The 26,117-nt window shown below is 40.0% G+C and overlaps 1 protein-coding gene across 1 annotated transcript in view; it reads left to right on the forward strand.

Moving 5' to 3' along the window:
- The window catches only part of LOC120226106 (zinc finger protein 208-like), a 44,212-nt gene extending 18,531 nt beyond the window's left edge, over positions 1-25,681 (forward strand). Inside the window, 5 exon segments of the mRNA XM_039224313.1 lie at positions 11,930-12,179; positions 14,859-14,920; positions 17,902-18,055; positions 23,474-24,932; positions 24,934-25,681. Coding sequence (XP_039080244.1) covers positions 11,930-12,179; positions 14,859-14,920; positions 17,902-18,055; positions 23,474-24,932; positions 24,934-25,066 — 2,058 coding nt within the window. The 3' untranslated portion in view covers positions 25,067-25,681.
- The last annotated feature ends 436 nt before the right edge of the window (positions 25,682-26,117 follow it).

Consider the following 26,117-nt stretch of genomic DNA (forward strand, 5'->3'; position numbering starts at 1 on the left):
TTGCAAATAAAATGAGCCATTGTTCAAGACTTACTCAACATCAGAGATTCCATCATGGAATTGTGGGAAAACTTGTAACCAGGGTCCACACCTCACCTGATATCAGAAACAAGTCTCAGAAAAAAGCACACAAAAGGGATATGGCAAGGCTTATCCAAAGCTTATGATACCTTGTGGAACTTAGTTTTTACTAGAGGGAAACCTTATAAATGTAATCAGTGTGATCAGGTGTATAGAAAAAAATGTACAAATTGGAGAGGGGTGAATGGGATGAAGAGGTACAGACTTTCAGTGATTAAAAAAAACACATTTTTTTTTCCAACTTTGTGCTTTGTGGTCTTGAAAGAATTCACATAACATGGATACTATACAAATATGTCAATATCTTTACCTCAGGAAACACCAAAGGATTCATACTGGATAGAAACACTACACGTGTAAGGAAGGTATTCATTTCTTTAGCCAATGCTGTCAATATGAAAATTCATTTTAGGGGGAACTAGTCTGTTTGGAGGGTTAACCAGTCTCAGGTGTTAAATTCCACAGAAAATTAAAATTATATAAAATTCATGAGATGAAGTGTGTCAACAGAACAAGTCTATCTGTGGAAAGACCTAATCATCCTCTAAATCCTTTGTAAAAAAATTTATTTTCTTCTCTATATCCAACATAAGGCTCAAATTCACAACCCCAGTATCAAGAGGCACATGCTCTTCTGGATGAATCAACCGGGTACCCCTATAACTTTTACTCAGTTATTTCAGGTTTCTTTTTCTTTTTTTTAAATTAACTTTTTATATTTTATTTTTTGTTAATTGTTTTTATTTACATCCAAATTAGCATATGGTGCAACAATGATTTTAGGAATAGATTCCTTAATGGCCCTTACCAATTTAGCCCATCCCCCCCCCACAATCCCTCCAGCAACCCTCTGTTTTTTCTGTATATTTAAGAGTCGATTAGTTCAGATTTCTTGAAGCTGCATTATTATCGATGACTTACAGCCTCAAGTTTGGAATTCACCAGTGTTATACTTTCATAACATGTGTTTTATTTATCAACCACGGTTTTCACAGAGAAAGCATCGGTCACGTGAAGGAAACGTGGGGCTTAGTCATACTTACGTATCATACTTACGTATCCAAAATGAGGATGCTAATTTTAATATACAGTTAGTGTAAATTTGAGACCATGAGGAGTGACAGGGAATAGATGTAAAAGTGTTATCTAAATTGCCATGTTTTCTATGGTCACAGCCCCTCCTCTAGATTTGTTAGTACAACTGAGAGTCTTTGTTGATTAGTACAGGAAACGATTCCTCTATCAGTGATCATGAAACAGTGTAGTTGGGGACATTGGGAGAATGAGATTTTCATGTGAGAATGATGGGTTACTAGGGATGGTATATGTGGTAGAGAAAATTGAGGAGGAGTGATGGTCTTTCCCTCTCTTGAAAGGTAATCGCTGTTGTATATCATCAATGAGTAAAAAATTGAGACAGAAACAGCATGAGTGGGGAAGGGGCAGAGAGAGAGGGGGAGACACAGAATCTGAACCAGGCTCCAGGCTTTGAGCGTCAGCACAGAGCCCAATGCGAGGCTCGAACTCACAAACCGTGAGATCATGACCTGAGCCAAAGTCGGATGCTCAACCAACTGAGCCACCCAGGTGCCCCTAAAGTTTCTGTTTACAATTAAAATATGCCATTCTACTCACTCCGCATTAGTCAAGCTGGCTATAAATTGGAAAAGGTAATCCCCACAGTGAAATGGAAGGGTTGCTTAAGTCAAGTGGCCAAGCTTGATATCAAAGAGCAGAGAGAGATAATCTCACAAGATTATAATCCCACTCTTAACACACTATGGTGGGGGGGGAAATCCCATAAACCCACCCATTCGGAAAAGAAAAGAGGGACCCTGCAGTCCCTGGTCCACAGCAAAGAGGGAGGGGCAGGAATGAGGAATGATCCTTTCCTTGGCTTCTGCTTTTCTCCTGCAAATAGCTTTCCAGTCCTTCGTGTTTCATTGTTCTAGACTTCATGTAGTTACATATGCTAAAGTGTCAAAAACCCTGCCTTCCTCATACAACCAGGTATTTTCCTTCCCATGATAGCCGACTTCCTTCCCATGATACTGTAGAGTCCCAAAGATTATTGCACAGTTTCCTTATGGTACAAACTTGGTGCATCATGCTCAGTACAATATTTTTAACTAGCACTTTATGTAATATCAAACAGCTACGAATTCTATTAGCTACACCCACCGCATTTAGCCAGACATGCCATGCTCTGTGTATGTATTTCAGGGTCATTGAACCTCTCAGCCCCTCTAACAGAGCCACACCTGTGCTTTCTGTTCACTAAACCATGCTGTCCAAGAGGAGCAATCCCACAGGACCTACTTTAATCAGCTGCAGGTTACTTCAAAGGGCATTGATTAGGGCCATGTCTTCTGTGCAGACTTTGCCATGATTTTGAGTTTTAACTTCCCCTTGACCCTCAAAGTATTTTTTTAAATGTTTGTTTATTTTTGAGAGAGAGAGAAAGATGCTAGTGGGGAAGGGTCATAGAGAGGACGACACAGAATCCGAAGCAGACGCTAGGCTCTGACCTGTCAGCACCGAACCTGATGCAGGGCTCAAACTCACAAGTGAGATCATGACCTGAGCCAAAGTCAGATGCTCAACTGACTGAACCACACAGGCACCCCTCAAAGTATTTATTAATGGTAAATTTTACCAGCTGGAGATGAGGCACAGTTACATCCTTAAATCCTACTTCCGAATCAGCTCATTCACTTCTGACATTGGGTCTTTCTTGAAATACTATATTAAATGCAGCTGAGAAGAAAGTGGCATGGTAGTAACTATTGCTTTCCTAATTTCTATATTACTGAATTCATGTATAGTGGTGATAACCATACCCCACCTCGGGAGCATTTGCAAAGTTCTGGGGACATGTCATCATTGCAGTGGTTCTACTGGTATCTATCTAGTGGATATGGGCCAGTGATGCTGCAAACTATCCCACAATGCCCAGTACAGCTTCACACATCAGAATTATCTGAGCCACAATGTCTACAGAATAGTACAACTTATACCATGTAAACCTCAGTCAAAAGAAAGCAGGAATGTCTATATTAATACCAAATAGAACAGATTTCAGAGAAAATAAAATTACTGAGATAAATGGGGAAATTACATGATCGAAGAGTCAAACAAGGTGACTTAGCAATCCTGAGTGTATATGCATGAAAGAATAGCTGCAAAATATGCTGATCATCAAGTGATAGAACTGAAAGGAGAAACAGACAAATTCACAAATACAGCTTGAGACTTCTCTCAATAATAGAACAAAGATAGTCAGCAGGACACTGATGAACTCTACACCACCACCAAGTCACATGATCTCATCAACATTTTTGAACACCACCCAAACACAGGAGATTACACATTTCTTTTTCAAGAACAATGCCAAGACAGATCATATCCTGGATCCTAAGACACCCGTCAACAATTTTAAAAGAACAGAATCAGTGTGTTCACTGCCCAAATGGAATTCAAATACAAAACAAAAACAGAAAATTAACAAATACTTGGAAAATCTCCAGATACTTGTAAACTAAACAAAATACTTTCAAATGCTCTGCCAGTGAAAGAGGAAGGGAAATACACAGGCTGAAAGAAAATGAAAATACAACATTTCGTTATCTGGGAGGTTCAACTAAAGCAGTACTGAGAGGGAAAAAGGATAGGACTCCATGTTTATACTAGAAAAGAGAGAAAATATCCAAGAATAAACAGCAATAAGAAATCAGAAGGGGGGAAAAAACACAAATGAAGCACAAAGAAGGAAATAATAAAGGTAAGAGCAAAATAAGTAAAAGTGAACACAGGAAAAATAGTAGGGAAAATAAAACAAAGAGCTGGTTCACTGAAAACAATAAAGTTCATAATTCTCTAGCAAAACTACGAAAGAATATAAGAAAAAACACAAATTGCTCATAAGAAATTAAACAGGGAATATTACTCCAGGACCTGTATACATCAAGAGGATATTAAGGGACTAATACAAGACTCTACACACATATACTTGAAAACTTAGGTGAAATGGACCAATTCCTCTAAAGGTACACCTTACCACAAATCACCCAAGTGAAAGAAATGATAGGAATCCTTTGAATTGCAGAGTAAATTTGTAATCTTAAAATTCCCTCTGAAGCAGAAACCTGCAGGCACATAGAGTGAGTGTTGAGAATTTAGCTAAAACTCGTGCTTCAACATCCGTTCTGTGTGGCCAGGAGGCCTGTGGGGACCTTGAACTGCTACTAGCCCTTCCCTTGAGCACAGACCCTAGATAAGAGCTCACAGAGACAGAAGCATATGTCAGTTCGTGATTGGACTCTCCCAGTCATCCCTATTATAAGCATCTTCCCCATCTCCCAGAGGGGTCACCCTGGGAGACTCCCTACCCACCTCCAAAAGCCTTCCAAAACCCTGCTCTGTTTGGTTTGAATTGGCCAATGCAGCCTTAACCCAGAACCCCAAAGCATTCCATTGAGGGACCCTAATGAAGACTTGTGCCCTGGATCCTGCCCTAAGAGCTCTGCCTGCCTCATGAATGAGGAACCCTGAAAGATATTGAGCTCTTTGTATATTTCTGTTGAATTTCTCTGTCTGGCCTTGGAGACGAGTGTGCATGCAAAACAAAGAACAAAACAGGAATTCCAGCGTCCTCAAATTTCAGTTCTAAGAATGGCTTCAACCATCCAAATTCTCACTTCTGCCTTATTTTCTATCAGTCTTGCCAAAAGGCCTGGGGACTGGGGTTGCTGAGGCTTCCTTAGTTCCACATTCTCCTCCCTGGAGGCCAAGGGCTGGGATACAAGGCCCCAGCCCCATCCTTCACGGGACAAGTCCTGGTCTTCACCAAATGTCCAAAGGCCTAACAACAATTCTTACATATTATCTGTGGGTCAAAGAGGAGAGTGGTCACTGGGTCAGGATCAGTCACAGGCAGATACTATCCTGAACTATTTTTGATTTGGGAATTGGTTTTTCTGGAGGGGACACAGACATGCAACCTGTTAAGTGTGTGGAACTTCATGATGCAATCAATAATCCACAGCCATTTTATATTTCCACAACCCATTTTGTTTTTTCTTTAAAGACATTTTTAAAATTTAAGTTTATATTTAAATTCCAATTCACAACCCATTTTATTTTTATACATTTCTTAATTTTTTAATGTTTATTTTTGAGAGCGAGAGAAACAACGAGAGTAAGGGAGGGGCAGAGAGAGAGGGAGACACAGAATCTGAAGCAGGCTCCAGGCTCTGCAATTCCAAAGAATTGCAATCATCATGTCAACTACAGTGACAATGATAGTTCTACACAGGGAACTGAGAACGGTTCTGAAAAACTTTTTAATCTTTTTTTTTTAATGTTTAGTTTTGAAGAGAGAGAGCATGAGTGGGGGAGGAGCACAGATAGAGACACAGAATCTGAAGCAGGATCCAGACTGACCTGTTGCACAGAGCCCAAAGTGGGGCTCAATCCCACAAGCCTTGAGATCATGACCTGAGCCAAAGTCCAACATTTAACCAACTGAGCCACACAGGTACCCCTAAAACCTTTTTAATTACCAGGATCTATTAGAAGTTTCTTGTGAGCATATCCAAAGGGACCACTGGAGTGTTTGAGAGACTCTTCCTTTTCCATTATTCCTGGAAGCAGAGGGCATCACATGGAAGGAGGAAATGCTGAGGTTTGAGCCATGAAAAACCAGCAGAGAAGCACACGTGCCTCACTGGATTCTGTGCTTCCCTGAGAATTTCTCTTACCCCAATCCAATTCTTTGTTACTCTTCAGACCAAAGTCCCATAACCATTTAATATATGAGCAGAGAGAAAGAATCCTACAAATGACCCAAGGATTTTCTATTTTTTAATTTAATTTTTAATTTTTTTATTTTTTAAAGGATTTTCTATTTTTTAAATGTTCGATACCTGCAATACATTTTAATTTTTCAATAAATGCAAAGAAATATTTGCCCCACTTCCCCAACTCAAAACAAATTAATTAGAAAGCCTATATAAGATGGACATTTTCTAGGAGAATACATTTTATAAGTGACTTCACTAAGATAAGGAGTCCAAACAGACCAATATCCATAGAGAAGAGGAAGACATTTATCACATTCCCTCGCAAATAAAAGCACCTGGGTCAGATTGGCAGCCAGATTCTTCCATTCTTTTAAATAGCACATAAGCTAATACTATTTACTCAATTCAAGAGCATTAGAGAGGAAGTAAAATTCCCAAATTATCTTAATACATCAAATAAAATTTTGATACTAAAGCATCCTAAAGTTGGTACCAAAAAGAATACCACAGAAAGATCACATGTTTGCTTAGATATGGTACCATGTAAGATAAATATAGCCAAAACACCTGAAAAATCATATAAAAATATGCTGACCAGGTGAAACTTATGTCTGGAACTCAAGAATGATTCACTATTAGGAAATTCATTAACATACTCATCATATTTAAGAAGGGCAATCAAGAAATCTTACTCATAGTTACATAAACTTTGTTTGCAAGAATTCAACATGTAAGAATGTTAAATCAAAATACTAGAAATTTGGAAATTCTTTGGGATCTTTCCCAACTTGAGAAAACAAAGTCTTCGTCTTGCTCATAGGGAAGCACTAGAGATATTCCACTAAGGCCAGAAACCACACTATAAAAGTACATGGTCACCAGTTCTATTCATTTATCATTGGGGGCGCCCGGGTAGGTCAGTCGGTTAAGCGTCCGACTTCAGCTCAGGTCATGATGGGGTTGGAGGCCCGCATCGGGCTCTGTGCTGACAGCCAGCTCAGAGCCTGGAGCCTGTTTCACATTCTGTATCTCCCCCTCTCTCTGACCCTCCCCTGCTCACACGCACTCTCTCTCTGTCTCTCTCTCTCAGAAATAAATAAAACTTTAAAAAAATAAATAATAATTTAAAAAATCTATCATTGTGTTAGAGATTTAGGTAGGGCAATTTAAAATGGCATAGGAATTAGAAACAAAGATGTAGAACCATGTTTGCATGTGATACAAGTATACCTCTGGAAACACAATAGAAAATCCAGTATGAGAAATAATTTAGTACGCTAATATTGATATGCAAAAACAGTAGCGTTTTTGACATAGACTATTTAAAGATTTTATTTTTTTAATTTAATATCTTTTTTTTTTTTGGACAGAGATAGAGGCAGAGCAGAGAGAGAGACAGAAACACAGAATCCGAAGCAATTCAGTCTCTGAGCTGCCAGCACAGAGCCCGAAGCGGGGCTCTTATTCATGAACTGCGGGATCACGACCTGAACGAAGTTGGCGGCTTAACCGACTGAGCCACCCAGGCGGCCCTGAAGTATCTCTACACCAACATGGGGCTTAAACTCACGATTCTGAGATCAAGAGTTGCAAGCTCCACTGACTGAGCCACCCAGGCGCCCTTGTACATAGGATACTTTTATACAGTAGCCCATATACAACAAACAATCATTTACAAGTTATAGTAGCAGGGCCTGTGATTACAAAAGTGTAGCATAAAACGCAGGTGCATGGGTGACTCAGTCGGTTGAGCATCCAACTTCCGCTCAGGTCATGATCTCAGGGTTCCTGGGTTCGAGTCCTGAGGTGGGCTCTGTGTTGACAGGTCAGAGCCTGGAGTATGCTTCAGATGCTCTCGCTCTCGCTGTCTGTCTAGCTCTCCCTGCCCCTCCCCCCCTTGTGTGCACTCTCTCAAAAATAAAGAAATAAACATTTAATTAAAAAAAGGGTAACAGGGGCGCCTGAGTGGCTCAGTTAAGCGTCTGACTTCAACTCCGGTCATGATCTCGCGCTTTGTGGGATCCGGCCGCGTCCGGCTCTGTGCTGACAGCTCAGAGCCTGGAGCCTGCTTCACATTCTGTATCTCCCTCTCTCTCTGCTCCTCTCCTGCTCGCGGTCTGTCTCTGTCTCTCAAAAATAAACATTGAAAAATTTTTTAAAGTGTAACATAAAATGAAACAGGGCTGCCTCGGTGGCTTAGTCAGCTGAGCGTCTGACTCTTGATTTCAGCTCAAGTAGTGTTCCCAGGGTTGTGTGATCTGGCCTTGCTGAATATGGAGCCTGCTTGAAATTCTCTCGCACTGTCTGCTTCTCTCCCCTGTGTTTGTGCTCTCTCTAAATAAATAATAGCTTTAAATATGGAATTAACTAGGAAAGAATCTAACAAAAATGTGTAAAATCTATAGGGGGGAAACAAAACATTCCTGAAATATATGAAAGTAGAAATAAATGAATGTAAATTTACAACATGTTCTTGGGTAGAAAAACTCAATATTATAAAAAGGTCAATTCTTCTTCTAATTTATAAATTTAATTTGTTCCTGACATAGATACCATCAGTTATTTTTCTGAACTGAGTGTTATCGCAAAAATCTTCTAGAATAATGAACAAATAAGAATAGCCACAAAAATTCTAAATAAAAGAACACCAAAATGAGTATGGTTATTTTTATATTATGTTTATGAACAGACTACTAGATCAGTGAAGTTAAAAATTCAGAAGTATGCTGAAGTGCATAAGAAAAGTTAATAACCAGCAAAAACTATAGTAGGGATAACATTATTAATGCCTGGTATTTGGGAAATGGGTATTCCTATCAAGATGACAATAAATGGTCTTATTCTTCACATCGTACAATGGGGTAAAGGTCAAACAAAAGAGAAGTCTATATGGTAAAAACAAAATATTTAAAAATGGTTAAATTCCTTCCTAAGACCTGCTTCTCAAGCACCTTACTGTAGCCAAACTCTGGCTCATGTTTAAAGAAGTCACTCACCAACAGCTTTGGGTTGAAAAATGTCTTCATTGAGTTTTGATGCAAACTTGCTTTGTATGTTCAGAGTGGCCAGTGGTGTATCTATTGGCACCACTTTCTTCTTGAGTGTCTTCCAAGACATCACGATTGGCCCCAGGAACTCCAAGATGATAGAACTTAAAATAAAAGCTCTGTGTGCCTCTCTAACAAACAGCTGCTTGATCCTAAATGTGCTGGTAAATACCACTTTCTCTCTTGCTGTGACTGAAAACAAACAGTGGAAACATCAAATAGAAATATGACTGGGGTTTCTGAATAACAGGATCACACAATCACCGCTTGACCAACTTTTAACCTTCCCTCCTGTCTGACATTTGGGTTTCACGATCTGGGCCAGTATCTCCATATCTTCAAGCTCTTAAGATATAAGCAGTGGCTCCAGCACATTCACAGGAGTAACACTTCCAGAATTTCCCCCAAGGTGAGGTCTACCCAGGGCATCCTTGTCTTGGTAATGATAACCTTTGTATCATTTTATGTTCTCTCTTTCACCTTTTCATTTCATTTGGCTCTTTCTGAAAATCCCAGTTGGTGGGTGCTGAACACGTCTGCCCTAATCACTTCATGGTTTTTTAACAATCAGCCCTTTTGTTCGCTGGAGCCCTGACCTTACTGTGTCCAGGGTCATCTCTGCATGCTGCAGAAGGAATACACAACTCTCTAACATGACAAAATACCTGTGCACTATTGTAAACTGTTCTCTTAAGCAATGTGTAGTCATTTTTTCATTTACTCCTTGCAGAGATTCAAGCACTGGAGGGGGCAGTCACATAATAGGGTGTGAAAAGCAAATCCAGCCAGCACCACCTTCAGTATTTCCACAGGAAACAGAAGAGGAGCTATTAACTTGCATATTTCCTATTAGACATTATTAAGAGTGTGTATGATGCTACTGAAAATGTGAAAAACTAGTTTTACTATTTGCTTGTATTATTTACATGAAGAACAAACATCCTTATCACATGTCTCTGGAAATATTTCAAAACCAGTATTTCATCAGTACTAGGAGAAGTTAATATCCCTGAAAGAGTACACATTTTAGAAGTTTTGTTATCTGGCCTCGACACAAAGCATTCAGAAACACAAAATGAAAAAAGATCAGTTAAAATATGGAATTTTCGGGGCACCTGTGTGGTTCAGTTGGTTAAGCTTTGGACTCTCGGTTTTGGCTCAGGTTAGGATCTCATCCAGCCCTAGTAGGGACAGGGGAAGGGCTCTGCTCAGAGCCTGCTTGGGGGATTCTCTCTCTGTCTGCCCCTCCCCTGCTTGCTTATTCTCTCTTGCTCTCTCTCAATAGAAATAACTTTCTTTTTAAAAATCTAATTTTTCAAGTAAAAAATAGTTGCCCAAAAATAACTGAAAAAGATTCTTACAAATTTGAATTGCAATGGTATTTAGTAATTAATGGCTTAAGCAAAATATAGGTGCTATATGGTAGTCTCAAAGGTGTTTGGATTTATAATTCATCTCAAGAAGCATGGAGGTGTGGATTTGAATATCAAGTTTAAAGAGAGAGGTATTGGGGCACCTGTGTGGCTCAGTTGGTTGAGTCTCCGGTTTTGGCTTAGGTCATGATCTCACGGTTTGTGGGTTCGAGCCCCACGTCGGGCTCTGTGCTTGCAACTCAGAGCCTAGAGCCTGCTTCAGATTCTGTGTCCCCCTCTCTCTCTGACCCTCCCCTGGTCATGCTGTCTCTCTCTCTCTCAAATAAAACATTTAAAAATTAAAAAAAAATTCTTATAAATTTGAATTGCAATATATTTAGTAACTAATGGCTTAAGCAAAATACAAGTGCTATATGGTAGGTCTCAAAGGTGTTTGGATTTATAATTCATCTCGAGAAGCGTGGAGGCATGGATATGAATATCAAATTTAAAGAGAGAGGTATTGGGGCACCTGAGTGGCTCAGTTGGTTGAGCATCCGACTTCAGCTCAGGTCATGATCTCGAGGGGTCATGTTTGTGGGGTCCAGCCCCACGTTGGGCTCTGTGCTGACAGCTCAGAGCTCGGAGCCTGCTTTGCATTGTGTCTCCCCTTCTCCTTGCCCCTCTCATGCTTATGCTGTCTCTATTTCTCAATAATAAATAAATGTTTAAAAAAATAAGATAAGGAGACAGATACTAATGCACACCCATACAGGTAGAAATGTTTCTTCTTTTAAACCACCGAGCCGGCCCTCTGCCTCTACAGCACAAGGAACGCCAGGGAACGCAGTCCAGAGAATGGAGAGCAGAAATGACAGTGTAAAGCTCAGCTAATACCAAATGACACATTCCCCACAGAACAGGTTTTTTTTTTTAATGTTTTATTTATTTTGAGAGAGAGAGAGAGAAAGACAGCGTGAGCAGGGGAGAATCAGAGAGGGAGATCCAGAACACTTAACAGGCCCCAGGCTCTGTGCTAGCAGCCAGCCCACGGCCCGACGCCGGGCTCGAACCCACTAACCGTGAGATCATGACCTGAGCCGAAGTCGGACGCTTAACCTACTCGACCACCCAGGCGCCCCAAAACAGTTTTTTTTTTTTTTAACGTTTATTTTATTTTTGAGAGACAGAAAAAGAGAGAGTGCAGGCATGGGAGGGGCAGAGAGAGAGAGAAAGAGAGAGAGAGGGAGATACAGATCCGAAGCAGGCTCCAGACCCTAAGATGTCAGCACAGAGTCCGACGGTAGGCTAGAACCAAAAACTCGGGGATCCTGACCTGAGCTGAAGTCGAGGCTTAGCCTACCGAGCCACTCAAGCCCATCCTCCCAGAAGAGTTTTGCATGTCGCACTCTAGCGTCCATCACCGACACTGACCACCCGGATTTTGATGCATTAAATACGGAGTAGTCAAGTGGGTCTCATTCGCCCCACGAGGAACCCGGGCCTAGGTCCCCTCGCTGCTCCGCTTCCCCCGCTGGAGCGCGTCTCCACCTCCCGCTACAAATGTTTTCCCCGGCACCGGGCTCAACTTGGCAAACACCGCGGCTCCCAACAGAAGGGGCCCGCCCTTCCCTAACGTTGTTCCCAGTCTGGCTCCAAACCACACCGGCGGGACTGGGAGGAATCCATAGCAGAACCGGAAACCGCCGGGCAAGAACGACTAAGCGACCCGCACACCCCAGGAAAAGGACCGAGTGCGGGGCGGGATCCAGCACGCCTAGGCTCCGCCCCCACCTGCCACGTCCTCGACCGCCTCGGCCCCGCCCCACGACGCACGCGCATGGGCGCTTTGCCCGCAAACCCGGAAGCGGATCGCGCGGAGCAAGGCGCGCGCTCGGGTAAGTGAGTCTCCATTTTTCTGGTTCACAGCGCGGGTCGCGCTCCTCAGGCCCCGCCTCCACACGCAGGTTTCGAGGGTCGCCTGGGGAGGTAGAATCCTTGAACCCATTCGTCGCTCACGCTGGGTATTTGTCACTTACGCTTCTCGCGGTGTGGCCGTAAGACGTTTCGTGTCCTGTCGCTCGGTGCGGGTCCCGGGCCTCTGGGTCGTTTCCGGTTAAAATCTCTCTGAGGCAGTTTGGGGCCCAGCCTGTTTTCCTCTGGCCCTTGCGGACCCCAGACGGCTTGCCGGTGGTTTTCCTGCCCAGAACCTTCTCTGACTCCCGAGTCTCCCCTCTGCCCCCACACCCAACCGCGTCGGGAATAGTAAGCACTAGGGAGGTGAATGCAAACTCTTCGCTTTGCCGCAGGGAGGGCCGAGTGGGGACAGAGATGTCGGCAAAGGGCAGAAATCCCCGGAGTTAGAGGGTCGTCAGAAAGTTCGGAGAGAAAGAACGGCGGGTATTGAAACGGTGCAAAAGAGCGGGGTCCGACTGTTGGACGAATAGCGAGGGAGAGACTCAGAAATGGACAAAAGGACAGAAGAGAAACAAGGACACAGAACAAAACACGTAGTGCGCTGGACGAAGCACAGGACCCAGACCCGGCTGAGCCCTGAATTGATTGGATATGCGGTATTACGTTGTGAAGTACTGATTTGTGGCCCTATGACCTCGTTTATCAAAAATTTGGTGAATTGTTCCAGTTATGCAGAAGAGAACGAGAGTTGTGAAACCTGGTGTTTGAGGCATCTGCACTTTTTTTTTTTAATGTTTTATTTCTGAGAGAGACAGACAGACAGACAGACAGCGGGAGCAGGGGAGTGTCAGAGAGAGAGACGGAGACACAGAATCCGAAACAGGCTCTAGGCTCTGAGCTCTCCCCACAGAGCCTGACGCGGGGCTCGAACCCACGAACCGCAAGATCATGACCCGACCTGAAGCTGGACGCTTAACTACTGACTGAGCCACCCAGGCGCCCCAGGCATCTGGGCTTTCTAAGTGTTGCATCAGAAGATAATTCCATTTGCAACCCCCACTCATCTAGAGATCAGAGGCCGATCAGTCAGTTGATGGGGGAAGCCTTTCTGTAACCACATGGTGCTTTTTGCAGTGGCCATTGTTAACAGTACTGTTTATCTCCCCCTTTCTTCCGTGGTTCATGGCATTCTTTTCTAAATTGGATGTATCCTAACACTTAATTTGACTTTGATCTCAATCCATTGGATATCCTTTTAATTTTCAAATTAATTTCCTCTTAATTTTATTGTTCAGATTATGAGTTTCACATGCTGTTTACTCTATCACATGTTGGAAGTATTCTTTGATGTCTGTTAAAGAAGTTTATAATGTTTCATTACACACTGTTAACGATGTTGATAATCTTTTAACACTCAAATCTATTTTACCAAGTTAATTTAATATTCAGCAGTTCTCTTCTTCCCTTAAGTGATCTTTTAAGTCACCAAGTTCTGAGCTGAAGTCTCCAGCTAAGTAGATGTTCTCAAGTCCCCTTTGTCTTTCCTGAACAGATGTTGAAGGATGGGCTGGGTTGATATGGAACTTTGTTCCAACAGAGCCAGTCTGCTTATGGTGCAGAGATTGCTCAGAGCTCATCTCAACTGGTGACCTTTTTTCATGTTTTTGAAGACTAGTAACTATTTGTAAATTTCATATATTTCTGGAAAAAAGGAATTAAATGCTTGGGTTTGATTAAACCCTTGAAAGAGAAGCTTCTCTTTTTCAGAGAATACGAAAGGTAATCTGGAATTAGGATAAGCCCTTTCTACTTAAACTTGTCCAGGCCACCATTACAGAATTTTCTTACACCCAGTTCTTTCAAATCAGACTTCAGGGTAAATTGGTAAGTAACTCCCCCTCTGATCCTCAGTACACCCACCTTTAACAGAAGACGATAGACCAAGAATTCTGAACCTGAACTCATAAGATGATGGGAATGATTTTCAAAATTAGGTGTGTGTTTGTGTTTGGCAGTTTTCTGGGAGAGGGTGTGTAGTTATAATTAGAGTGTACAGTGTGACTCAGTTCCAAAAATAATGAAAATGCTAAGATAGAGGCAGGAGCATATTAGAGACAGAGACTTGCTTCTGTCAGCTGCACTCTCTCTGTGTATCCTAGCTAAATCTTAAAAATTTGATTGTGTTATTTCTTGACATTAAACCCTCTTAGAGCTTCCCATCACCAAAGATCTAAACTTCTCCATATGAATACCAGAGCGTTCTGGAGCTTGGGTAGCCCTTAAGAGTTGTTCCAAATTGATGGAGTAGACAGGCTTCTGTGTCCTGCATCAACCATTCATTGGATGCTGGCTGCCTAGGGAGGGGCCAAGAACATGAATGAGGCAATTCCCTTTGGCCCAGTGCCAGGTAGACAGGACAATGCAGTTTCAGTAGAATGTGGAGGTTTCAGCAGGAGGGGAGGGCTTTGTGAAGAAATAGGTGAAAAATACATTTGGTGGACTCCAGATAGGAATTTATTATCCCTGCATCCCTCCTGTTGCAGTGGGAAGCAGAGGACTGTTTTCCTCCCATAGTGAGGTTCTCCCCATCTGTATATTGTGGCAGAGGAAGCGGTTATGTTGATTCTCAACATTAAACAACATACTGTTTGTCACAGTATAATCTTACCTGAGAAAGAAGACCGGAAGAAGAGGGAAAAAAGGAGGAATGGCTCTTTTCCAGGTAAAAGTCATGTTTTTCGTTCATTGTTCTTCTTCCTAAACTGTCACACTTTGGACTTGTTACTCTTCTGTGTCTCAGAGATGTTCTGCCTACGGTATTTACTCACCCCCAGAGCCCTCTCCCAGTCTCCTCACATCTCCATGCAGGTTCCATCTCACTGTGACCCAGTGACATGGAACGTGGGAAGATGCTCCTTTTAGGTAGTCATGCTGTGAAGGATTTTCTTCCCAGGCGAGGACTGGAGGTGGGAAGTAGGCTCTGTGGTGTCCATGAGGTTGGGCAGTAAGGATTCCTCAGAGACCCCTCCTGGATGCCCTTTCAGCTCATATAAACCAGGATTAAAGAGATTACACACATAAGTCATATATTAATGTGCACAAATACCTGAGAAACCCTGGCAAATAAGACCGATGGGGGAAGTTTGCTTTGTTTTTACAAATGTCTTCTGATGTTAAACAAGTGAGTCAGTGTGCTTCTGACTCCAAAATATTACTACTTTGGAACAGAATGGGAAGTTCAAACTAGGAATAAGGAATATAGAGAGGGTGTTTTGTTTTATTAACATGATTAGATTTAAACTGTAGACTCAACAAACTTGTCTAACAGTAAATGTTTTTTATATTATTTATAGCACATCCATCTCATAAAGACCATGGTGTTCTTTTATGAATTCTTACGCTGCACATCTTTTAGATAAAAATGTTTATAATTTAGCCAGACACAGAAGGACTTTCTGTCATCAGAGAGGATGGTGCTCAGTTTCATTTTGTGAATTATTTGTAAATGTTATTTTTTTGGTTATAAACCCCTCTAGTGTATATATTTTTTGGTTTCAGTTACACACAGTGATGCAGTTTAGAAACTAAGATGTAAAATATCCCCTTCCCTGTCATATCTTCCACCATCACTGACTGTCTTCATCAGGAACCAGTGTTCTCTCTAGTGCCAATCTTGTAAAAATGCTTTTTATATATTGTAATGTGATTTTAGAAAATATTTTTCAGTAAATGTTTTCCTGATATTTTATTCTGTAAATTGAAATATTTACATACCATATGTCTTGAAATTGTTTTCTTGTTAGTAAACATAGAGGTAACTGCTTGTTTAGATCCTCATTGGAACATTATCTAAATGAAGATTCGTGGGTCCTTTACAATTTCTTACTGTTACAAAGAATGCCATGGTGGCTGCTTCTGAGCAGGCCAACTTCACTACAGACATCTAAATATATTTTAAGATTGTACATCTTAAGCACAATTACCAGTTTAGGATGGTCTTTCTGAGGAAACACAGACATTCCATTTACTAAATAAAGATTTTAAATCAAGTGTCTTGAATATCCTCAGCTAAAGGAAGACATAGAAGAGAACTAAGAAGTAGGAGAACATTGTTTCAACAAATAGAAAATTTCAGTAAAGAGATAGAAATTATAATAAAGGGATCGAATAGAAATTCTGGAGCTCGGGGCCTCTGGGTGGCTCAGTTGGTTAAGTGTCCGACTTCAGCTCAGGTCATGATCTTACGGTCCATGGGTTTGAGCCCTAAGATGAAAACATAGAGATAAATGTTCATGGCCTTAGGGTTAGTAGTGGATTTTTATATATGATACCAAAAATGAAAGAGAAAAAGACTAAGTAGATAAACTGGTCATCCTCACAATTAATCATGTCTGTGCACTGAAGGACATTATCACATAAGTGAAACAGTCTACAAAATAAGAGGAAATAATTTGCAAAACACGAATCTAGTAAAGGTCCAGAACGTAGCAATGTATGAAGAACTTCTACGACTCAACAACCAAAATACAAAGGGCCCAAATTGTACAATAGTCAAAGGATTTTAATATACATTTTTCCATAGAAGATACAACAATGAAACAAGCACATGAGATTTCAGTGAAAGTAGTCATTAGTAAGATGCAAAATCAAAACCACAATGAGATATCATTTCACACCCACTGGGATGACTATTGTAAAACTACAACAACAACAACAACAAATAAGTGTTGGTAAAGATGTGGAGAAATTAAAATCCACATTTTAAAATGTTAAAATGTTGCAGCTGCTGTGGAAAACAGTGGGACCAATTCTCAAAATATTAAACCATCTGACCCAATAATTCCAATCGTAGGTATATATCCAACAGATTTTATTTTTTTAAAAAATGTTTTTTATTTCTGAGAGAGAGAGACAGTATGAGCAGGGAAGGGTCAGAGAGAGAGGGAGACACAGAATCTGAAACAGGCTCCAGGCTCTGAGCTGGCAGTTAGCACAGAGCCTGATGTGGGGCTCGAACCCATGAACTGTGAGATCATGACCTGAGCTGAAGTCAGACGCTTAACTGACTGAGCCACCCAGGCACCCTTCCAACAGACTTTAAAACAGATTTCCAAACTTGCTTGTTCTTGAAAATTCATAGCAATTGACTAATATTAGCCAAAGATGGTACAATGAAAAGCTTATCGGTAGTTGAGTGAGTATAGTCTAGTCCTGCCATGGAATACTCTGCAGCCAGAAGAAAGGAAATGTACCCCTGATACATACTATATCATGGATGAACCCCAAACATGAATCTGTGTGAAAGAAGGCAGAAGCAAAAGGTCACATTTTTGGTACCATTCCACTTACATGAAAAGATCCAAAATCGGCAAATCCATAAAGACAAAGCATTGGTTGTTGGCCAGGGACTGGGAAATTAGAAAGCACCTGTTAACAGGTAAAGGATTTCCTTTGGGGATGATAAAAATGTTTTTGGTCTAGACAGAGGTGATACTTGTGCAACACTGTGAATGAACTAAATGACACTGATTGTACTTTAAAATGGCTAATTATATGATAAGGGTAGCTCTTCAGAATTACCTTGCACGGATCAAAGAGCACTCATTTCAGCCAAGTTGGTCTTTACACATTCTGCTTCTCTAATTTTGTGTCAGAATAAGAACATGTTCCCTGTCCATTTGGTGAAATGTGTTTTCATTTCAGGGATGGTTGACCTTCAGGGATGTGGCCATAGAATTCTCTCACGAAGAGTGGGAGTGCCTGGACCCCGCTCAGAGGGCCTTGTACAGGGATGTGATGCTGGACACCTACAGGAACCTGGTCTCCCTGGGTGAGGACAACTTCCCTACAGAAGTTGGTAGTTAATTTTAATGTGTCTTGCATTTTCTTTTGAGAGCCCCTGACTTGATCATAGGAGTTTCAAGTCCCTATTCTTTTTTTTTTTTTTAATGTTTATTTCTGAGAGAGAGCGCGTGAGCAGGGGAGGGTCAGAGAGAGAGGGAGACACAGAATCTGAAGCAGGCTCCAGGCTGTGAGCTAGCTGTCAGCACAGAGCCCGATGCGGGTCTCGAACCCACAAACCGTGAGATCATGAACTGAGCCGAAGTCGGACGCTTAACCGACTGAGCCACCCAGGCGCCCCTCAAATCCCTATTCTTAAGGGAGTGATTGCCGTTTTAATTGAGAATGGAAAGACTTCATAGTGTGGCAGATGGACGCTAACTTCCTTTTCTTCAGAAGTTCTGCATTCCTGCTTGTTTAGGTGGTTTCAGAACTTAGCAGTCAGAAAAGCTTAAGGGAGAAAACTGGTGATGAGGAGCACTGGGTGTGATATGTACATGATGAATCACTAAATTCTACTGAAACCAATATTACACTATATGTTAACTAACTGAAATTTAAAGAAAAATCTGGGAGTCGTGGGAATAGGTTTTAAAACTCTTAAATTCTTGGGTCACCTGGGTGGGTCAGTTAGTTAAGTGTCTGACTTCAGCTCAGGTCATGATCTCACTATTCCCAAGTTTGAGCCCTCCTTCGGGTTCTGTGCTGAGAGCCTGGAGCCTGTTTCAGATTCTGTGTCTCCATCTTTCTCTGCCCCACTCCTGCTCCTGCTTTGTCTCTCTCTCTCTCTCTTTCTCTTTTTATCTCTAATAACTAAAAAACATGAAAAAAAATTTAAACTCTGAAAATTGTTAGTAAAGTCAAACTTCACTAACATCTTTAAATATAAGGCTCAGAGACAGTGAAGTTAGGGGGGAAAAAAGGAAACTTTATGGTGAATTTTAAAAAATATCTGCTTCTGGGGTGTCTGGGTGACTTAGTCGGTTAAGCGTCCGACTTTGTCTCAGGTCATGATCTCACGGTTTGTGGGTTTGAGCTCTGCGTCGGGCTCTGTGCTGACAGCTACCTCAGAGCCTGGAGCCTGTTTCAGATTCTGTATCTTCCTCTCTGTCTCACCGTCCCCTGTTCATGCTCTCTCTCTCTCTCAGAAATAAATTTTTAAAAAAATCTGCTTCTTTGGTCTTACCCTTGTGCTTTTGGTTTAGTAGTTCTTGGAAGAGAACCAGATCTCTGCATTCCTACAGTACTCATTAAGCATTTAGGTAGTTAGTTGACTACATTTTGAAATATGTTTCTACACCCACATATAATGAATGTCCTTTCTTGTTTGCTGAACAAAGAGCTGTGAATGTATTCTCGAAGAGCAAAGCAGATCATATTCTGTTTTTCTTTATAAATGGAAATATTTACTTGAGCTGAATATCATCTCCATTTTGGAAGAAGGCAGAGAGCCCTCCACTGTGGAAAGTGACGTGAAGATAGGGGAACATCCAGACAGGTGGGAATTATTGGGATGTGAACACAAGTCAGAGCTCAGATGGGCAGAGAGTAAGCGGCTCCAGTAAATATTGTTTGGGAAGGATCTGTGGGAAAATACAAGTTTATTTCTTAGGAGCTTCCAAAGGAAATCCTTCCCTGTTCCACACACACTTCTCTTTCTGTTATTCAAATTTGTAAATCAAATGTGTACACATCTAAACTCCCACTGTTAAGACCTACAACTTTGTTACCTGGGCCCCTCCAACCGTACTTGTGTTGTGGTTTGAGAGGGACTGAGATGACTGTCCCTATGGAGTCTTTCCCTGATCTCTCTTTGTTCTCATTCCATACAGGTCAGAGGTGAGGCCTCTGTAAGTGAAGACCCCAGGACCTATTCACTTTCCATTTCCATTTTGTATTCCTTGGAGAACTTCTTAGGATACAAACAAAATGTAATATCTGTCTAATGAAGTAGAGCTAAAATCTCTTTCTTTTCTGGTCCATCCTGGCTTCTTAGGTTCAGGCCATTGTGCATCATTTTGAATACTTCAAAAAAGTGAAAATCCAAAACTAAATGTAGTTTAAATATAGCACAGCTTACTGATATCTCTAGTTAGCTCTTCTGTGGGAAAACATGTATCATTCCACAGATGTTTATTGCATTCCTGGAATATAGGCAAAGCATCATATTGATAATTTTTAGATCGTGGTTTTTTTGTTTTTGTTTTTGTTTGGTTGCTTAAGAACTCAAGAGGCAGCAATAAGTTTTGATTTTAAGTGATGTCTGCATCCAGTGTGGGGTTTGAACTAACAGCTACCAGGTCAAGGGTTGCATGCTCTACCGACTGGGCCAAGCAGGCATCCCTCTTTTTTTTTTTTTTTAACATTTTAATTACCTTCACCCATTTCTGCCACTGTCTTCAACTTCCTGCCTCTAACAACCACTTATATGTTCTCTGTATCTAAGAAGGTTGTTTTGATTTGTTTAGACTCCACATGTAAGGGAAATCATACTGTATTGGTCATTGACCAATTCCTCTTCGCATAATGTCCTCAGGGTCTATCCATGTTGTCGCAAATGGCAAGATTCTATTCTTTTTTATGGCTGGATAATGTTGTGTTGTCTATATGCATCTTTATCCATTTACCCATCATTGGACACTTAGTCTATTTCTGTATCTCAGCTATTGTAAATAGTGCTACAGCATTGAATATCAGAAGACTTCTATCTTTTCAAGTTAGTATTTTTGTTTTCTTCCAATAAATACTTAGAAGTAGAATTTGTGGATCACACAGTAGTTCTTTGCTACACCAATTTTGTCTCCCACCAACAGTACACAAATTGTCCACCCTGTCACCAACACTTGTTATTTCTTGTCTTTTTAATAACTGCTATTCTAATGGGTGTGAGGTGTATCTCATTGTGATTTTGACTTGCACTTCCCTGATGAGGAATGATGTTGAGCATCTTTTCTTGGTCCTGTGGACCATCTGGTAGATATTTGTAAAATGTCCAGATCTTCTGCCGATTTCTTAAATTGGATCATCTGAGCATTTTTTGGCTGTGTTTGGATTAGTAGGCCTTTATCAGATACATGATTTGCTTATATTTTCTCCCATTCAGTAGGTTATTTTTTCATTTTGTTTAGAAGTGTTACCTTTGCTGTGCAGACACTTTTAGTTTGATGTAGTCCCACTTATTTTTGCTTTTATTGATTTTTCTTTTGGTGTCGAGTGTCAGAAAAGAAAAAAAATCATTTCAGACCTGTGTCAAGGAGCTCATTATGCCCTAAGTTTTCTTCTAGATGTTTTATAGTTTCAGGTCTTAGGATTAAGCCTTTAATCTGTTAAGTTTTGTGTATATTGTCAGACAGTGGTCCAGTTTCATACTTTAGCCTGTGGCTGTCCAGTTTTCCCAAACCCATCTATTGAAGAAATTGTACTTTCCCTTTTGTATAGTCTTGTCTCCCATGTTGTGAATTAATTTGCCATGTCTTGAATTTATTTCTGGGCTCTATTTAGTTCTTTTGCTCTATGTGTCCATTTTTATGCTAATACCGTACTCTTTCAATTACCACAGCTTTGTAAACGGAGTTTGAAATCAGAGAATGTGATGCTTTGTTCTTTGTCAAGATGCTTTGGCCATTGGGGGTCTTTGTGGTTCCATAAAATTTTAGAATTTTTCTATTTTGTGTGTAGGTTTTCATGTGGACTTAAATTTTCAACTTATTTGTGTAAATGCCAAGGAGTTTGATTGCTAGATCATATTTAAGAGTATGTTTAATTCTCTAAGAAACTACAAACAGTCTTCCAAAGTAGTGTACTATTTGTATTCCCACCAGCAATGAATGAGAGTTCTTATTGCTCCATGTCCTCACTAGTATTCAGTGTTGGTGTTCTGGATTTTGGCCATTCTCATACATGTGTAGTTATATCTAATTGTTATAACACACATTTTCCTCAGTTAAATCTATGACATTCTTTAAGTTGAGAATTTGCAATATCTTGAGAACATACTTTTTTTTTAAGTTACTGCTTTAGTCACAAAAATATCATGAAATTGATTTGCAATAACTTTTTATGTAATAATACATTATTTGGGGGCACCTGGGTGGATCAAAGTCGGTTTAGCATCTGACTCTGGATTTTGGCTCAGGTCATGATCTCACAGTTCAAGAGTTTGAGCTCTGCATTGGGCTCTGTGCTAACAGTGTGGAGCCTGTTTGGATTCTCTCTCTCTCTCTCTGCCCCTCCCCCACTCTCTCTCTTACTCTAAATAAATAAACTTAAAAAAAAACTTCTTGTACGTGTCTCCTGGAACATGTATATATTATATAATTCTCTTGATTATACAGCTAGTAATGGAATTTATGGTATATTCACTTTGACAATTTTTAGAGCAAATCTGAAGTAGATGTCAGTCTATAGTCTTCGTATTAGAATATACTGTCTCCTATTTGAATATTTTCCACCTTTACCTCATACCAATACCATATGTTCTTACAGGATGAGTCAGTGTTATGCCCGTTGCTAAATTCGTTCCTTTTACCAGGGTCAGGTGTTTAACTTATAACACAATTATAGTCTCTTAAATGTGGAAGAACAAGCACTATCATCACATTGCCCATTACTCCTTGTGCTTCACTCTTGCTTTTGTAAATCCAAGTCCTGGTCTTTCCTCAGATTTTTCGTTGAGCTAAGCAAACTATACTGTTATCTCCAGGTATATTAATTTTGAGCACCAAAGCACCTAAGTTTCCACATGATATCCCCCTCTACACTGCAGAAAGACCCCTCTGCATACACAGTACAAATTGCTGAGGACTGCAGCTTGATCTGGTGTTTAATAATAATGTGTGTCTAATAATGTACGAGGATATGATGAAATAAATGAGATATTTTAAGAACTCTGTATATTACAATCTAAAAATAGATAGATCTAGCAGGTTAAGTAACCAGAGTTATACAAAATAATAGCCTCTGGAATTCTAAAGAATTCTTCTTTGAGAACTAAAGACAATTTACATTTCATAATTGTCAGTAGGAGAAATGAAAGATATGTTGAGATTCACTAAATTATGAAATATCAGATTCAGGTGAACACATTTTTTAAAGATTAAGAATGAAAGAAGATAGAAATCTTCATGATTGTATGCACAGTTATATAATAGCCAGTGTATAGATGGGCTCTCTAATCATGAACTTTTATTTCATTATCCAGTTACATGGCCAGAAAATATGGATAGTGTATAATGTTTGTTTGGAAGAATTACCTTAAGAATCATGAAATCATTAACATGGAAACATTTATTTTAAAAATTTAAAAACATTGCATATTACAATAATGCTTGAAGACTATGCTTGAGAAACTTCCTGTGTTCATTATAAAGTATTATTTTGGTGTGTAATTATGTAATTTAGTATAAAATATTTACCTTCCAATTCTATTTGATAGGAAGCCCCTCTGATGGATTTCCAATAAAGGAATTATCACCAATAGAGGACATTAATAAAGGAGAATCTTACCACTTATTGATATTGGAGAGAAATGAAAGTCATGGCATCAAAGACTTTGATCTCAAGGAAGTCTGGGAAAATATGCACAAGTTTGAGAGTCAATGGGAGTATGATGCAAGGAATTACAAAGAAGTGCCTTTGACCCATAACAAAAATCTCACTTGTAGAAGAGACCAACAACATAATCAGTCCTCAGTTACTCTTCCTGAAGATCAGTGTGTTTCTATAAGAAATAATACATACCAGTATTTCATGTATGATGAGCCATTTATAAGGAATTTGTTAAAATGGGACAGTAACCTGAGTGGTGCTGGAAACCAATACGTAAACTGCTTGGAAAATACAATTGGATTAAGTCTGGCTGAACTGCAGAGATTGCACAGTAAGGAGAAAATATATGAATGTAATCCAGTTGAGAAGTATGTCAGCAATGGTTCCTCAGTCTCACCACTTCAAAGAATTCCTCCCAGTACCAAAAACATTTGGAATAAATCTAGGAAGATTTTTAAATATCCTTTGTTACCTGCACAATACAAGAGAGCATACACCAGAGGAAAATCTTACAAATGTAATGATTGTGGGAAGACTTTTAGCAAAAGCACAAATCTCATGAGTCATGAGAGAATTCATTGTGGACAGAGACCTTACAAATGTAATGACTGTGACAAAGCCTTTACGTACCGTTCAAATCTCACTCGACATATGAAAATCCATACTGGAGAGAAACCTTATAAATGTAATGAGTGCGGCAAAGCATTTACCCAGTGTGCAAACCTTACTAGACATCAGATAATACACACTGGAGAGAAACCACACAAATGTAATGTGTGTGACAAGGCTTTTAACCAAAGTTCAAGCCTTATGGCACATCGGAGAATTCATACAGGGGAAAAACCTTATAAATGTAATAAGTGTGATAAAGCTTTTATCAAACGTTCAGACCTTTGGTGTCATGAGAGAACTCATACTGGAGAGAAACCTTACAAATGTAGTGAGTGTGGCAAAGCCTTTGCTGAGCATTCAAATCTTACTCAACACAGAAGAATCCATACAGGACAAAAACCTTATAAATGTAATAAATGTGATAAGGCTTTTATAAAACGTTCAGACCTTTGGGGTCATGAGAGATCTCATGCTGGAGAGAAACCTTACAAATGTAATGAGTGTGCTAAAGCTTTTTCCCATTTTGCAACCCTTAGTACACATAAGAAAATACACACTGGGGAGAAACCACACAAGTGTAATGTGTGTGACAAAGATTTTGTCCGAAGTTCAAGCCTTAGGAGACATCAGAGAATTCATATGGCAGAAAAGCCTTATAAATGTAATAAATGTGGTAAGGTTTTTATCAAACGTTCAGACCTTTGGAGTCATGAGAGAACTCATAGTGGAGAGAAACACATGTAATGACTGTGGCACAGCCTTTACAGAGCATTCACATCTTGCTCAGCATAAGAAAATCCATACTGGATAGAAACCTTATAAATGTAATGAGTTTGGCACAGCTTTTACCCAATTTGAAAAAGAATAGGTTTCAGAAAATACATAGTGAAAAGAAACAGTGTAAACCTAATATGTGTGGCAGTGCTTTTATTCAAAGCTTAAGCTTTGGGGATCATCAAAGAACTCATTGTAGAAAGAAACCTTGTCAATAAAGTAAGCAAGTGTTCAGGGCTTACTCAACATCAAGAGATTCCTTCATGGAGAGGAATCATATGAAACTAACATATGTGGCAAAGCTTGTAACCAGGGCTCACACCTCCCCTGATACCAAGATGTAAATGTCTGAAAGAAAGCACGCAAATGGAATGTATGGCAAGGCTTTTCCAAAGCTCATACCATGTGGACCATAATTCATTCTAGAGAGAAAAGTTACAAATGTAATGAGTATGATCTACTTTATAAAAATGTACAATTTTGGGGAGGGGGTAAAAATAAGTGAATGAGATTAAGAGGTACAGATTTCCAGTGATAAAAAAAAATGTACAACTTTGTGGTTGAAAGAATTCACATATAATGGAACCTATACAAATGTGTCAAGGTCTTTACGCCCAGAAACACCCAAGAATTCATACTGGACAGAAACGTTACAAATGTAATGAAGCTGATAATTTGTTTACCCAAGTCTTTCAGTGAACTACAATAAGAAAATTCATACTGGGAGGAACTAGATTTATTATAACCATTAACCAGTCTTAGATGTGAAGTTCCACAGAAAATTAGAATTCCTTAAAATTCATGAGATGAAGTGTTTTGTGGACCAAGTATATCTGTGGAAGGGCCTAAGTTTAAATCTTTTATAAAGATTTTATTTTCTTCTCTACACCCATTGGAGGGCTAAAACAACCCCGAGATAAAGAGTCACATGCTCTTCAGACTAAGCCAACCAGGCACCCCATAACTTTTTTTCTAAATTATTTGAGGTCCCTTGAGGCTACATTATTATTGATGACTTATAACCTCAAGTTTGGAATTCAGTGATGTTATACTTTTATTATATGTGTTTTGTCTGTCCACTATAGTGGTCTCAGAGAACCCTGGATTAGTCAGGTGAAAGGAACCTGTTTGATTAGGTGGGGTTT

Source organism: Hyaena hyaena, unplaced genomic scaffold (genome assembly GCF_003009895.1).
Source record: "Hyaena hyaena isolate Hyena2069 unplaced genomic scaffold, ASM300989v1 scaffold_1584, whole genome shotgun sequence".
Lineage (NCBI taxonomy): Eukaryota > Metazoa > Chordata > Mammalia > Carnivora > Hyaenidae > Hyaena > Hyaena hyaena.